We start from the raw sequence: 16,723 nt of genomic DNA, 5'->3' as shown, positions 1-16,723 counted from the left end.
ATACACTGTAGCATGGGAAGCACAATAAAAGCTTTGTTTGAAATAAGTTCATTATTTTCCGTTTTTTTGAAACAATTATTTTGAGATCAAACAGTAATTGGCGGACCCCCTGCCGTACCATTGTGGACCCCCTGTTGAAGTCCCCTGCATTAAGCTGAATTATGTTTTTTGTTGTTGCCATGTGCTTTTTTCCAGCAGACACAAATTATTTTGACTCTTGGCACAAATAGAGCTGTACATACTAATTTTAGTCATGCGTGGAACTGAAAGAAGCTTTGTTTCACTTGGATTGTGATTGTGTTGAATCCCTCTTGGATTTTCACAGTTTGTGGATGTGTGTGTGCGTACATCCCTTGACAGGTCTGGCCGTCCAGTCAGTTTCACAGTGGTCTTCAGTACGCCCAGTCCAATTAGCAAAATCTCCTGGGTCAATCGCTTGCATCTGGCCAAAATCGCCCTGAGTAAGTGTGGGATCTCAAACACGAGTAACACATTGTTGACATGAATCTTTCACTTATTATTTTCATGGATTCATTTTCTTGTGTGTATAAAAGCTTTGAGTTTCAGTGACAGTATTGCGCCTCTGGCTAAGCTTATTACCGTTTGTGTAGGAGAGGAGAACTTGCCTGGCTGGGTGTGCGTAGAGGATGATGAAAAGACTAAGCCTCCGTTCTGGTGCCCGTTGCTGGCCTGCCGGTTGCCTGTGTTTACCCCAAAAATGCAAGATCTGAAGGTAAGTGAGAGCCAACCAACCAATTTGTATTTGTGTAAACTTAAGAAAGAACACTATTCAGCTACTGTAGACATAGAAGTCATTTTGTGTTATGCGTTTTACTAAAAACGACTGAAAAATTAAAGTTCTGTTATCATTGTAAGTGAATTGCAGGTGGTTAAATGTAAGCCTGACTTGTGGTGTTATACCTGTTGGAAGAAAAAATTATAAATGAGATCTTAATATGTTTCTCGTAGAGTTTTCAAGAGAATGTTAAGGGTCTGCAGATATTAAAGATTTAATTTTAAAAACATATTTTTTAAAACACTATCTTTTGGAATAATATTTTTCAATTTAATCAAAATACTTTTTAGTAACATTTCTGAATATTAATATATTTAATATATTTTGTGTGTAAAGTGTGTATATGTGTGTGTGTGTGTAATAATAATATATTATGGGTGTAACGGTTCACAAAATTCACGGTTCGGTACGAATACGATTTACGAATACGTGTATCGTTACACCCCTAATATATATATGAAGGATCCAAAGTACAGCAAAAACAGTAAAATTTAGAAATATTTTTACTATTTAACATAACTGTTTTATATTTTAATATATTTAAAATGTAATTTATTCCTGTGATTTCAAAGCTGAATTTTTAGCATCATTACTGCAGTCACATGATCCTTCAGAAATAATTCTAATATTCTGATTTTCTGCTCAAAAAAACATTTATTGTTGTTATTATTATTATTATTAGGTTGAAAATATATCAATTATGTATTTATATATATTTGCTATATAAAATATTTCCCTTTGGGTTTATACATCTAATATTACGGTAATAATGGGTAGAAAACATTCAGTTAAAAATTATATATATAAAATACTAATAATATTTTCCATATAATATTTAATAATTGGCTTTTAGTACAGACAGAATCAAATTGAATTCATTTTGAAAAGTCATCTTTGTGATTATATTAATAAAATATTTTATCACTAAGAGCAAACATTTTACTTTTTTTTTTTTTTTTTTTTTTAAGTAATTACTCTTAAACATGAAAATATAGCTAGCTGCCTTCTACTTTAGAAAAGGGGTCCTTCTAAGACTTAGACAGCAATGAGATTAAATGGAAAACATATGAAGACTTTTGCTTAAGTCTCATGCATTTCAGATTTTTCTTAAAAGTAACAGTTTTAGGAGAAACAGCTATTGAAATATCACTGCACACTCTTAACTGTGAACTCCTGAAAGAGCAACCTATGTGCAATGTTTTCTGTGGAGCTGCAGGAAAAACATTTCCTCTGGGTAGTCAGTGTTTGATCTCAGACAAGGCAGATTGTACTCAGATTTAGATTCAGACATTCATTGGTATGCATGTGGCAGACGATAATTCACTGCATATTCCTTGGCCAACATGCTAAACTTTTATCTGCCCTATCAGTACTGCACAACTTGGTGGATTGGAAATCTTTCTAACATAGTATTTGCAATCGGACATGGTATCTGCATCAAACACATGTTTCCTTACATTTACATATAGCTTTGATCTTCTATTTTGTACGGCATTGCTATCCTACACCTCCAGGTCGGTGTGCAGCTTCTCAACATCTGGTCAATACTTTGGATCCACAGGACTTCATATTTTTATTCAAGACCTTCTGCCGGTCCAGTTTTGATTATATTTATTAGTGATGAGTTCTGTTCATTGCTTTTATAGTACTGTTATGATTTGTTGTTGAACTACAGTTTGTGTTGAGGTCAGTATCTCATATTCATTCTCAATGGGTGGCTCGTTGATTTCTGTAGTGTATTTAAAAATTTTTTATCTGTGGATAACACAGATGAGGTTTTGTCGAAATTGCAATACCGACTTGTTAATAGTCATTAAAGCATCAGTAAAAATGTGTTGTAAGCCACAAACCATGTTGTTCACCGGATACCACAATTTTCCAGGAAAAAGCATGTTTGTAAATGTATGGATTTACAGTATAGCCGTACAAGTTTCGATTACGTTTCTGTACATTTTGTACATGTTATTTTTGTAACAAAGAAAAACAGTTGCAAACAAAACCAATAGCTCTAATGTAATATAGTTTTCTCATTGTCCTCAAAAAGTTCTGGTTCATTAGTTTTCTGTCTGCCTGACAAAAAATGATTTTTTTTGTGTGGCTCAAGTGTCTTCCCAAATCCCTAATGTCTAATAGCAAATGTGTTCCATAGGTAGCACTATGACAAATGCTTCAGCTCATTTGCTGTCGGTGCATTCACTTTATTATTTTCAAAATGTGATGCAATCACCCTTTAATGATTGCTTTCCATACCTCTATCAACTCTGGATGAGTGGCTGATGCGTCTTCTGGCTGCTTTATGTGTCGCTCTTACAGCTACAAACGTCACATGCTCGTCTGATCCTACACCTGATGTTTTTGATGTCTCTTGAAGGTGGATGTTCTTTTTGCCTGGGATGTGTAGTACTTTGAAGTCATACGGTTGCAGCCTTAGGACCCATTGTTCAGTACTGGCAGAAGGTTTAGATTACGGACTAAATATAGTCCCTAGTATTTTGGTCTGTGATCAAATCAAACTTTCTCCCAAAAGCTAAGGCTTCTCTTTCTGTATGCCTATATTTGCATTCAGTCAGCCTGTGATTCACCAAGCGTGTATACATCTTTCCTCTTTGGTACTGAACAAACGCTCGTCTTTACTTACGGAATGTGCATCTGCTTTCATCTGCATTCTGTCATCATCCTTTTTGAAGTACACTTCAGTGCCAGACATGCCCAAAATGAGTTTGAATATGTTGCTGTACTGTAGTTTACAAGTCCCAAGAAGAAATGTCTTCATAGCTCGTGTGCTCTTTGCAGTTGATTTGATTACTTGGTTTAATAACAAAACTTCCATGAGGTTCAGTGTACTTGCTTACCGAAATATAATACTTGGATATGAAGTGTAATGAAACAGAAATAGCGACAGATCCATATTTCTTCCATGTTGTGACAGACTGTGTACCAGATTATTGAATAAGAAACAAATCTGGGGCATTTTTTTATAAATTACAATACTAAAAAAAAAAACTAAAAATTGTGTAAAATGTTTTTTTGTGTAGATATATATTTTGTGTGTATGTATATGTATACACACAGCTGTGGTCAAAATTTTACATATACTTTGCAGTATCTGCAAAATGTTAATTATTTTACCAAAATAAGAGGGACCATACAAAGTGCATGTTATTTTTTTTATTTTATTTTTTAGTACTGACCTGAAAAATATATTCCACATTAAAGATGTTAACATATTAAATAATAGTTGAATTTATAAAAGTGAACCCATTCGATGTGGATGATTCACAGGTGTTTTTTTGTTTGTTTGTTTGTTTTTTTGGATAGAAAAGTCCTTCAGGGTCTTTTTTTTGTTTTTTGTTTTTTCAGCATAATTTGTATTTGAACCCTTTCTAATGACTGTATGATTTTAAGATCCATCTTTTCACACTGAGGATAACTGAGAGACTCGTACGCAACTGTTAAAAAAAAAGTTTAAATGCTCACTGATGCTCCAGAAGGAAATCAGATGTATTAAGAGCCTGGAGGTGAAAACCTTTTGAATTTGAAGTTCAGGGTAAATTGAACTTATTTTGTCTTCTGGGAAACATGTAGACATCTTCTGTAGCTTCTGAAGGGCAGTACTAAATGAAAAAAATATGATATTTTGGCAAAATAATAAAAATGTACACATCATCATTCTGTTCAAAAGTTTTCACCCCCAGGCTCTTAATGCATCAGTTTTCCCTCTGGAGCATCAGTGAGCGTTTGAACTTTTTTTTAACAGTTGCATATGAGTTCCTCATTTATCCTCAGTGTGAAAAGTTGGACCTCAAAATCATACAGTCATTGTTGAAAAGGGTTCAAATATGCAAAAGATTCTGGAAAACCAAAGAATTTGTGGGACCTGAAATATTTTGCTAAATAATACAAATTACTGAATAAAAAAAATAACATTCATTTTATTTTGGTAAAATAATTAACATTTTGCAGATATTGCAAAAAAAGTAATTTACAGCACAGATGACTGGCTAAAAATAAAAATAAAATACAGTATATATCCTTATATCCTGAGTTGTGACATCAAAGTCTTTTAAGACCTCCAAATAAAAAATTATAAATACAAAAAATTTTAATGTTGTAGACATGACATACCATCAGAGGCTAACTGGACCATGCTAACAAACCCTGACCCCTTGCACAGTTTTCTCCTAGTGCATGACAGGCAACGCTGTGAGCAAGCCAATTAAATCAGTGTTGAAAAATCCTTGTTTTCCAAGAAAAGTCAAAAATGGAGCAAAGTGAATGATTGTCTTCTTCAAAAGAGAAGCTTCTAGATACTACATGAATGGAAGCATGTGTTTATATTTTGTACATATACAAATGTATGTTTGTGACAGAGTAGATCTAAAGAAGTTGTTAGATATTACTTGCATAACTTATGTAGGAGAAACGTTTTTGTGGGAAATGTTTGATGGTTTAAAGAGTGGGGGGAGAAAACCTTTGTTACTGCAGATTAAAGCGAGGCAGATCTGTGCCTGCTAGAGAAGATGCAGGAATAGACGAGCGTTTGCATGTGATGTGAAGTGAGGAACACCCATGAGATAAATGTGGCTGTCTTTTAAATCACTCTTCTCATAAATACCCTTTCCACCTCCATATTATCAGAACGCAAAAAGCAATAATGAGCTTGAGAAGCAGAAAGAAGGAATGAGGACACTAGAAATCGTCAGGTCATTAAGATGTCTTTCTAAAATGCTACAGTAAGATACAGCAGCGCATAAGCAGCACATTCTGAAAGAAAATGACAAGCCTGACACAGAACCTTGTATAAATAATTCCAGTGGGCTAATTCATGTACATATTAAATATTCTGCCTGTTTTTTCCACGGAGGGGAAAATGTGAATAAAAGCCGTGGCCCCAGTAGATTGCTTAAGATGAAAAGGGGCTCCATTCCCACTGTGCATATCCAGGAAGAGCAAGTTTTGCACATCAGAGTATTGAGCATCAGGCTCACAGCAGGAGAAGGACAGCGGCAGCCTCCGATTCCCACACAATATCCTCCTCAAACACAATAAGGACCGTTTCATCTAAACAGGTCATTCTCTTGCCATGAAACTCTGCTATAGGCTAATTTGTCATGAAAATGTAATGTTCTCATTACATTACAGATAAAAGCCGTTTAGTAGTCCCCCGTTTCTATATAATGTGAATGATTCAACAAATTACATTTATTTATTTAAAATATAAATTGTTATAATCATTTTAAAAATGACTATACTTTATTATTTATAAATAAATATTTTTGTAAGCCTACATGTAATCAAATTTGTACAGCTTTGTCTAAAAGTCAAGAAATTGCTTGTTGTCTATGGCTGTACTTTTCTGCCATCACCGAGGATAAATTGTCCCATCTAATGGACATTTGAAACGCAATCACAGGAAATGTCTTGTGTGTGTGAAAAAGCAAAACACTGTAATTATGGTCTTTTAAAGCTGCTAAAATGGAAAAGTTCTATCATTATTTACTCACCTTAATGTCATTCCAAACATCACAAAAGGAGACCTTTTTTGTACATTTCCTGGTAGTTGTTTTTCCATGTGATTCGAAGAAATGGAACCTGGCGTTTTCAAAGTTCAAAAAGCAATATGTACTAGTACAAACCCGAAACAAAATAAATAATTAAATTGACTGGATGGATTTTGACATGATGATACATTCATTATTATGTTGCAATTATGTTGAAAATAAAACCCTTAAAACCTTAGCTGTATACTTCTCATGAGCTGTAATTACAAGGTGCTATAGTTAATATTAAGTTATGTGCTGAATGATGTGTTGTCTTGCTGTGGTAAACAGTGTGCTCTTAATTAATATTAGCACAGTGTCAGCAGGGGTGGGTTTGTCACCAGACATGTGGGCCCTGATGATTAAACCTGGAATAATAGCTTCTCTGGCTTGTGCATAAATTATATGTGAATGGCAATGGGTGTTTAATAACCTTATGTCTGTCTAATTTGAGCCAAAACACCCTGCAGTCAATTAACTTCCTTCACTTCTCTTTCCAAGCCAAGTGTTGGCTGTGGCCACCAGCTCTTTTAGATGTGAACTAACTCAGCATGTATAAGAGCCGCCACAGCTGCCAAAACATGGACAACAAAGTGTATAAAATTAAGAGTGCCCCATGCCTTTCCCACCCTGAAATAAAATGCAATGAATTGTACAAATCTGAAATGCAATCGTTTTTCTCTGTCTTTCTGAAACGGGAAACATATTTATGATGCCCCATTTAAAGCCTTCAATCCAAAATAAAATAAATAAACGTATAATTCTGTCCTTTAGTTTAGATAATCCTTTGGCTCCGAGTTGGTGTTTTGAACATGCAAAAAACAGTTTTTCTTCTTTGATCCCACTGTTGCAGCAGTACTCTAATGTTCATGTTTTAGAACAAAATGTGCATTCAACACAGTTAAAAGGATACTTTCCTTTCTTGACATGAAAATATCCCTTTAAGGCAATTCAGTTCACTTGGCAGCCATCTTGGTGATACCCCAGGCAGCTATGTCTGTAATTGGCATGCAAGTACAGCTCCATGAATGATGAAAAACCAGAGTTTGTCAGGATTAAGTTTAAATGACTTTCCTTTAGCATTGAGCAAACTGACATTTCTCTGAGCTCGAGCTTAAGGTCTATGAGTGACACTGTGTCATTTTGATTAATATCAAAGATTCCTGTAGTCAAAAGCAGGCTACTCTTAATGCTTGCCTGCTTGAAATCGAGCCTCAAGATGCTTACTTTGAGGGTAAATGGAATAATATCCTGCCTTTTTGTTGATCGACTCAGAATTTTTGCTGATCACTTGTTAGTGTTCAGAATAAAACTGCAGTTGCACCAGAATAGTCCGCTGTATTTGTCTGCATCCCACATTGCAGAAGCTGAAATATAGTGGTAGACATACAAAGTGAGAGTAAAATTGCACGTCTGCCAGAAAATAGAAATTACTCAAAAAAGTGTATAATTAATTCTATTTAAATATATTAACAGTTTTGTTGAAACCATGTTAGACTACCATTCATAAGTTAGGGATAAATAAGATTTAAAAGGAAAACAATTTGCAGTTAAATTGGTTAAAAGTGACAGTAAAGACATTTATATTGTTATGAAAGATTTTCTTTTAAAATACACCCAGTTTTTTTTTTTTTTTCAAGAATTCTAAAAATATTGAACAGCACAACAGTTTTCACCAAATCAACATATTTAAATATTTTCTGAAGAATCATGTGATACTGAAGACTGGAGTAATGACTGCTGAAAATTCAGCTTTGCCATCACAGGAATAAATACATTTTTAAAATAAAAAAGACTTCTTTCAAACACATAAAAAAATCTTAATGTAGTTTGTGTGTATATAGCAATTTAAAAGACATTTTATTGTATTTTTTTAGTATTGTAATTTTCAACTGATTTCCAGAGCTGCAGCTTTTAATGCTAATTTCCTGAAGTGATCTCTTCATCTTTTTTTTTTTTTGCAGTTGCAGGCTGCCCTGTATAACCCGGTCCACTGTTCTCTTCTTGGGTTTTCTGCCGCTAGCACATCCTTGCCTCAGGGCTACCTATGGGTAGGTACACTTTTCACAAAGAGAACATCTTTTCTTCTTTATAAATCATCACCACACTTGTGCAGGAATATCATAATATCTCTGCACATCTCTGATGGTGCACTTCCCTCACCTCACCTCTGATGCACCTATGGGGAAACAAATCACCCACAAACATTTGAATAGTCCACCTCTAACCAGAGCTGTCATCAGGACCGTACAACTGAGAACATCCTGAGCCCCTTACTTAAACTTAATGACAATATGCCAATTTCCCAGACCTCCAGTATCACATTTTACTAAGTAGTCATTTAGCAGGTGTTCTATTATCCACATACAGTATACTTGGTCAAAGGCACAATGGAAATAGTTCATGGATCATTCCCTGCAGGGTTTGAACCTCCATAATTTGCCTCAGCACAGTATTCAGTTTATATTTAAGCGATATTTCATAAGCAAGTGTGATGTCGTTCTGAATACTCATTAAGTAAAATTCATTAGATATTACATATAACTTGTATTTTTACAGCAAGTGTGGGTATTATTTAGGAGAGGCCTACGATCACTTGTTTTATTTTTGAATGAATCAGTGTTTGAATGAATCGGTTGAATGAACGATTCAATGACTCATTCATACTTGTCGCCACTTGCTGCCGTAACAATTTAACTTTCAGAAGGAGGCACTCCTTCACAAACTGTGAAAAGTCCCGATGCCGTTAGACCAATTTGTTAACTAACTTGTTTAATTTCCAAAATAAAAGTTTCCAGGCCATGAACCAGTTCTTAAATCTGACTGAATCACAACTCTACATTAAAATGTACTTTTGTGTGATATTTTTCTCTCAGCTTACAGAGCTTTTCCACCTGAAGTAAGTGATGGTAGCAGGAGCTCCACAAAAAAAATCACTGTTAGAATAGTTTGATCGACGTTTAAAAGAAAGAGGGAAGCAGGATTAAAAGTTTCTCGAAAGGCAGTTCTAGAAACAAACATCAAGTATTCCACATCAAAAGACATGGTATAAATCATTTATCTCATGGCTGTGCTTCCACTTTTTTTTTTTCCCCCCATCATTTTTGCCTGCAGCCCCTCAGAGGGCTATGTCAGTGAGTTCAGGCACTGGATGTCCTCCTTCTCATGTTTGTTTTCTTTTTGTTGTCTCCCCGACTGCACAGGTGGCTAGTGGGGGTGACAACTCCCACGGGCAGGTGGAGATTTTCTCCCTTAACAGACCCACTCCACGCTCCGTTAAGAGTTTCTCTCTAGGTTCCCCAGTGCTTTGTCTGGAGTATATCACAGAGCCCAGCACTGACGAAGAACTGGAAACACAAACCTCTGAAGTTCCTTCCAAGATCGGCAACACCATCTGTGTAGGATTATTGGATGGCAAGTAAGTCTGAATACATACCTGTATTGGTCTGGAATGATTTGAGTCATTACATTGCTAATTTTATGCAGTCAGCCACAATTAATTTACTTCTTTCCCAGGGAAAAGCTCTTGATATTTTGTGTGTGTGTGTGTTTTTCTCAAGCATCCTGGTTTATGGAAGCGTGGACACCGCTGCTCAGTGTCTGCTAACATTTTGTAACCCAGAGGGCTGCCCAGTTCTGTGCCTAAAACAATCTGCCAACTTTCTCTTCGCTGGACTGAGTAATGGAAAAGTCGCTGTTTATAACCGAAAGAGTGGAGGTAGAATAATTGCTGTGCAATTTTCAGTTTAAATATAGATTCAAGGGATAGTTCACTCAAACATAAAAATCAGTCATCATTCATGACTTTCTTTTTTCTGTGGAACATAAAAGAATATATAGAAGTCAATGGTCACCAAAACTGTTTGGTTACCAACATTTGTGTTCCACAGAATAAAGTCAAACATGTTTGGACACAAGCAAGAATTTTTAATTTTGGGTGAACTATACCTTTTATTAACTCTACAATAATACATTTTATAAAGTCTATTCTTTTTTTTTTTTTTCATTTGCTTTGGATTTACATTTGCAGGAAACAATATGTGAACTCTTGGATTTCTGCATGAATTCCATAAAATCTTCAACAAAAGACTAACACAATCTGTTTAAACAAATAACAAAAGCAATGATGCTTTTGCATGTCTTTATTGGGCACGCCATGTAAACAGTCACAGGGCAGGGAGGGAAAAAAAGTCTTTCCTCTTTACAAAATCATTTCAGTTCAGCAATATTTTTGGGATGTCTGGTGTGAATCACTCTATTGAGGTCTTGCCAAAGCATGTCAGTCGGGTTGAGGTCAGGACTGGGCCATATCAGATGGGGTATTTTATTGTTGATTTAGTCCTGGGCTTGGGATCACTGTCCTGTTGAACCGCTCAACTTCTGAGTTCCAGTTGAACTTACATCCTGCTGCAAAATGACCTGATAAACTTGGGAAGTGATTTTTCTGTCAATGAATGTAAGCTGCCCAGACCCTGAGGATGCAAAGCCCCATGATGCCCCTCCACCTCGTTTTTCTGAAGAGCTACTAACTACTTTCAAACACCTTTGGCTTCATCTGTCCACAGAATACTTCGCCAGTAGCACTGGCAAAACATCCAGGTGCTCTTTTGCAAAGGTTTTTTTCATATATACCTCCAGGCCCATCTAAATGTTGAAATTTCAGTTCAGCCAACATACTCTCGTAGCAATTTGTACCTATTTTTTACGTTTTGTGAAGTATAATTTGTGTGAATTTCTAAGATCTCATACGTTTTTGCACAATTTGTTTATGCCCGATTGGCTGTTAGGTTTAGGGGTGGACCTTCATGCTTACGTTTCTTCTAAAAATAGTTTATTTCCGTACGAATCATATGAATTCATACAAAAATAGTTATGTAGTTGGGTTAGATGACTCCAATTAAGTTAATCAGAATGAAATTCTGTCATCATTTACTCACTTCATGTCTTTCCAAATCTGTATGATTTTATTTCCTCTGTGGAAAACAAAAGAAGATACTGAGAAAAATGTCAAAAAATTTTATCAATGCAATGTTTGTTTAGAACTCCAGGTAAAAGGTTCACATATTTTTCCTGCAACTGTATACAGCACCAATGCCTCATTTTTGATATTGCTTTGTGCTTACAACAATATAGTTTTGAGTATTTTTTTTTATTTACTTGTTTACTAGAAACAAGTAAAGCTAAGTTCATTCTCTTCAATTTGATTTGATCCTCTCTGAATGCTGCTTTATTTTTAAAGATGTGTAAATATTAGCCATTTCCAATAGCGCCTCTAAAACCAGCATGCATTTTGTGGTTACAGTGGGGTTGTGGGATCCAGATTCCTGCAGACATGTGGTTATTGGATGTGCACCCGTCCTCAAACTTCTCCAGATAGACGAGTGTGTGTGGGCCAGCTGTGTCAACCAGGTCTCTGTAATTGAAGGCTCATCTCTCAGGACTCAGGTAGAGACTCAGAAATCATAGACATTAGATCCTTCTCCTCTGAGAAATGCGCTGGTGAAATGAAAATGTGTTGAATATGATTCCACCACCTTCACAATGAAGATGCAGTGCACAACTGCTTTTCATAAGACCGTATGAGTCAAAAGAGTGAACTGTCACATCACCTATCTGTTCTGTAACAAAGGTTGGTTTAGGAAAGCTTGAAATGATTCTTTTATTTCAGAGTTTTACATTTCATTTTTCTGGCTTCCCGTGCTAGATGCATTATGAGAGAGCATCTTAAGCCACACATAAAAGGTATCCTCCCTGTAGAAGCCCAACAGCATGTTAGGGTGCTAGCCTTTGATCACTTCTGACAGCTGAGCCAACCTCTCTATTTTGCCGCAAGGAGCACACCCTCCCTCTGCCTTCCTGATGCTTAATATCAGGATTAAATTCAGCTCTGGAAGTTGGAAGTTCAGTTCAACCAGAAGATAAGATGTGGGTACGCATATGGACATGTTAACCTTTTTAAAATTGCAAGTCAGTAGTTGTTTGCACCTATAGAGAATGCAGAATGTCAGAATTTATCTGTTGTAAAACAGAAGTAAGGTCCAGGAAGTACAGCAGGATCTATAGACATAGTCTGCAATTATGTGGCTACAAAAAAAAAGTAAACTGCAGGGCATGTAACAAGGAAACAGTAATATTGTGAAATGTTATAACAATTTAAATGAACTGTTTCTAGTATCATTTAAAATGCAATATATTCCTTGTATGACAAAGCAGAATTTTCAGCATCATTACTCCAGTCTTCAGTGTCACATGATCCTTCAGAAATCATTCTAATATGTGACCCTGGACCACAAAACCAGTCTTAAGTGTCAATTTTTCAAAATTGAGAGTTATACATCATCTGAAAGCTGGATAATTAAGCTTTCCATTGATGTATGGTTTGTTAGGATCAGATAATATTTGGCTGAGATGCAACTATTTGAAAATCTGGAATCTGAGGGTGCAAAAAAATCAAAATGTTGAGAAAATCGCCTTTAAATTTGTCCAAATGAAGTTCTTAGCAATGCATATTACTAATCAGAAATGAAGTTTTGATATATTTACAGTAAGAAATGTACAAAATATCTTCATGGAACATGATCTATACTTAATATCCTAATGATTTATGGCATAAAAGAAAAATCAATAATTTTGACCCATGCAATGTATTTTTGGCTATTGCTACAAATATACCCCAGTGACTTAAGACTGGTTTTGTGGTCCAGGGTCACATATGATGATTTGCTCAAGAAACATGTATCATTATTATTATTATTATTATTATCATTATCATTATCATTATGTTGAAAACAGTGCTGTTTAATATTTCAGATGTTTTTTTAGTAATAGAAAGTTCAAAAGAGTTGAGTTTGAATTATAAATTATATGAAAAACTATTTTTTTTAACATTATATGTCTTTAATGTCAGTTGTGATCAATTCAGTGCATTCTTGTTAAATAAAAGTATTATACATAAAACATTTTGATGCAGAACTTAAAGTCTTGGCTACAATAAATAAATACATAAATGAGAAAGAAAGAGAGGAATAAAGGAAGAAAATATGCGTAGCATACAAAAATATCAAAACATTATTTGGTCCAACAAATATTATTACTAAAAAAGTGTATAAATAAATATTTACACTTGACAGCTTGCCCTAACTTTTTTTTTTGTATGTTTTATATTTTGTGATTTATATTAGAAATATATCAAATATAAATTATACACACACATATGTGTATACACACACACACACACACACACATATATGTATATAGAGAGAGAGAGAGAGAGAGAATATAATATTTTCCTAATATAATCAGAAAAAGATAAAGTGTGTGTGTGTGTGTGTGTGTGTACACAAACACACACAGATATAAAATATTATTATTGCATCTTACTGTTATTACTGCTGTGTTATTTTGATTTTGAAATTATCCATTTCCCAAAAATTCTTAGTGGATTTAAGTGGATTATTTATTATACTAATGTAAGCTTTTATGGTTTTCGTTAACATTTGGCATACTGGACTCTGATGTAATATGCCCAGCCTCATATGCCCAAACAGACTTTCATTAGGCAGTATATACCCTGACATTGAATCATACCCTTTCTTGAGCACTACAGTCCACAGTGTTGGCCTAAACTTTGATGTTTAGCTTTGATTTTTTTGTCTCTTTCCCTCTAAATCTACCATTCCTCTTGCTCTTTCTTGTTTTTATGCATTTTCATCATTATTTTGTATCTTTTATGATTCCCAGAGTTTTGAAGTTCATCCAGACCCCATGGTTAGTGTGACCCACATGGTGCGCGCTGGAGGAGGGGTGTGGATGGCGTTTTCAGAGGGATCATCCCTACGTCTGTTTCACACAGAAACATTGGAACACCTCCAAGAGATCAACATTTCAACACCCTCTGCATATTTGAGCCCTGGCAAGTCCAACGTGTGATTATGGTGCAGGATATGAATTCTGCAGGATAATGTTTTGGCACACAGGTCCTGAAAGGGGCATGAATGTCAAGTGGATCCACAAAAATGTTTGAAATTGAGCTAGTTGGTAGCAAAATACAATACAGTACAATAATGACAATTTATCATATTTTCTTCATAGGTCAAAAAACGGTGTGTGTAACCAGCCTACTTATCTGCCAAGGACTGCTATGGGTGGGCACAGCTCAGGGCATTATTGTCACCTTGCCGGTGCCCAGACTGGAGGGCATTCCCAAAATAACAGGTAAGCCACAATTTAAACAAACAAAGCATTGCATCTAAGCCTTCTTTGTGTTACCAAATACAAACGCTACCTCTTTCCCATCAGGAAAAGGAATGACGTCACTTAATGCTCACAACGGCCCTGTTGAATTCTTGGTTGCCACCTCCAGCATTTTATCCCATGATTTTCTAAAGCGGGATTCTGTCATGGAAGGTGCGGATTCAAGTAATGGAGCTGAAGATAAGGAGGCGACAAATTCCTCTCAGGAGTCCCTCCAGCAGGCAGATGTCTCTCCTCAGGTAGAAGCCAAAGCTAAAGGAGTGCTGCTGCAGTACCACCTCCGTTCTACCTCTCAGCTCCCAGGAAAACTCCTGACGGCCCGCCCCGAAGAAACATCCAACTCGACCCAGGACTCTCTGGAGCACACCCTAGAGGACTGTTCCATCTATGAGCTGAGCGATGACCCCGAGGTTTGGGTCAGAGGGCCTGGGCCGTCATCTAAGGAAGCGGCGCGTAGGGAGAAAGTGACTTCAGCCGCCGTTATAGCCGGTGGAAAAGGGTTCCGTCGACTCGCTAATTCCTCCAACTCCTCTGACTCCAATGAGAACATGCTCATGGTCTGGCAGCTGCCCATTACAGTTTGAGGCAGTAATGAAATCTCCTTCCTCTGGCTTTCATCATGTTTTTTTGCAGTGATGGAGGATTGTTGGATCATTGAAGGACAAACAGACTGTAAGCCTGTATGGCTTATGAGGATTATTTATTCCACTTCTCCTCCAGAAGGTTTTGAAGGAATATTCCAGGTTCAGAAAAAGTTAAGCTGCGACAGCATTTGTGACATAATGTTGATTTGCATGAAAAAAATGTCCTCCTTTAAAAAAATAAAAAATAAAATCAGAGTTCCAGTGAGGCCCTTACAATGGAAGTGAAAGGGGCCAGTTTGTAAATAATTTTAAATACTTAGTTTCAATAGCATAGCCACAGGACATAAAACAATATTTTAACATGATTTTAATGTGAAAAAAGTAAAACAATGCAGTGCCATAAACCTTCTAACCCTAAACTGACTTTATTTTGGATGATTTAAAAAGCTTTGTAGCTCAAATAATACTAATTTTAACAGAATAATTAATGTTTAATAATTAAGCTTAACAAATAAATCCTAAATTGGCCCCAATCACTTCCATTTTAAATGCCTCAGTGTAACCATCATTTGTGACCCTGGACCACAAAACCAGTCGTAAGTCACACAGGCATATTTGTAACAAAAGCCAAAAATACATTGTATGGGTCAAAATTATCAATTTTTATTATATAGAAACATATCAAAACTTAATGTTTCATTAGTAATATGCATTGCTAAGAACTCCATTTGGACAACTTTAAAGGCGATTTTCTCAATGTTTTGATTTTTTTGCACCCTCAGATTCCAGATTTTCAAATAGTTGTATCTCAGCCAAATGCTGACCTTCCCTAACAAAGATACATCAATGGAAAGCGTATTTATTCAGCTTTCAGATAATGTATAAATCTCAATTTCAAAAAATTGTTTGCAATATGTATCTGAGTATTGGCTGTGACCCAGTTCTTTCTTGTTTAAATGATAAAAGATATTTTTTTATGCCGCACCACCAAAGCGGTGTGCACAGAAAAGTAAGGTAGTTGAATATTCGGAGTCGGTCTATTTAAATGTGTTTTAATGTTATTTTAGTGTGAAATGTGATAAGGAGAAGCAAAGTCTTCGGTGTAGGTACTTGTGTCTGATGGTTCTTGTTGTTCGCAGTGTCACTTTGTTAAAAAAAAATTAAATCATATTTACAATGATTGAAGTTTCTGCAATTTTTCCATTACCATTTCATTTCATTTAAAAGCTTTTCATTTGATTTTAAACTGACTGAACATTAAATGGCTTTGAAATGGCATTGTGTGTGAAGACCTGCTGTAAATTAATAGTGCAGAGTAATATTTTATGTTGAATCTCAGCATATTTTCAGCCTTTTATCTCTGGGCAGCCACTGCCAGCTCTCACAGTAAACATATCAGCAAACGCAGTATGGCGCAGCTCAGGCAGCGGTTAATATATGCACGTTGTGACACCAGTGCTACGTGAAAAGGATGCCAAATCACGTCTCTGGCAGACGTGAAGTAAAACTGACCTGTCAGGATTCAAAGGAGCTGTCTAACAGCCACTCAT

General features: G+C 35.8%; 1 protein-coding gene across 6 annotated transcripts in view; it reads left to right on the top strand.

Moving 5' to 3' along the window:
- Nucleotides 1-16,353, top strand: part of arhgef10lb (Rho guanine nucleotide exchange factor (GEF) 10-like b) — a 44,883-nt gene extending 28,530 nt beyond the window's left edge. For all 6 annotated transcript variants that reach the window (XM_058763053.1, XM_058763055.1, XM_058763056.1 and 3 more), the window contains 9 exons: nucleotides 361-461; nucleotides 612-733; nucleotides 8,301-8,387; nucleotides 9,540-9,754; nucleotides 9,897-10,054; nucleotides 11,639-11,781; nucleotides 14,077-14,248; nucleotides 14,428-14,550; nucleotides 14,635-16,353. In XM_058763053.1, coding sequence (XP_058619036.1) covers nucleotides 361-461; nucleotides 612-733; nucleotides 8,301-8,387; nucleotides 9,540-9,754; nucleotides 9,897-10,054; nucleotides 11,639-11,781; nucleotides 14,077-14,248; nucleotides 14,428-14,550; nucleotides 14,635-15,173 — 1,660 coding nt within the window. In that variant the 3' untranslated portion in view covers nucleotides 15,174-16,353. The remainder of the gene's footprint in view (nucleotides 1-360; nucleotides 462-611; nucleotides 734-8,300; nucleotides 8,388-9,539; nucleotides 9,755-9,896; nucleotides 10,055-11,638; nucleotides 11,782-14,076; nucleotides 14,249-14,427; nucleotides 14,551-14,634) is intronic.
- The last annotated feature ends 370 nt before the right edge of the window (nucleotides 16,354-16,723 follow it).

This window comes from Onychostoma macrolepis, chromosome 23 (assembly GCF_012432095.1).
Source record: "Onychostoma macrolepis isolate SWU-2019 chromosome 23, ASM1243209v1, whole genome shotgun sequence".
Lineage (NCBI taxonomy): Eukaryota > Metazoa > Chordata > Actinopteri > Cypriniformes > Cyprinidae > Onychostoma > Onychostoma macrolepis.
The sequence above is the reverse complement of the archived record's forward strand: the minus strand, read 5'-3'. Positions and strand labels throughout refer to the sequence as shown.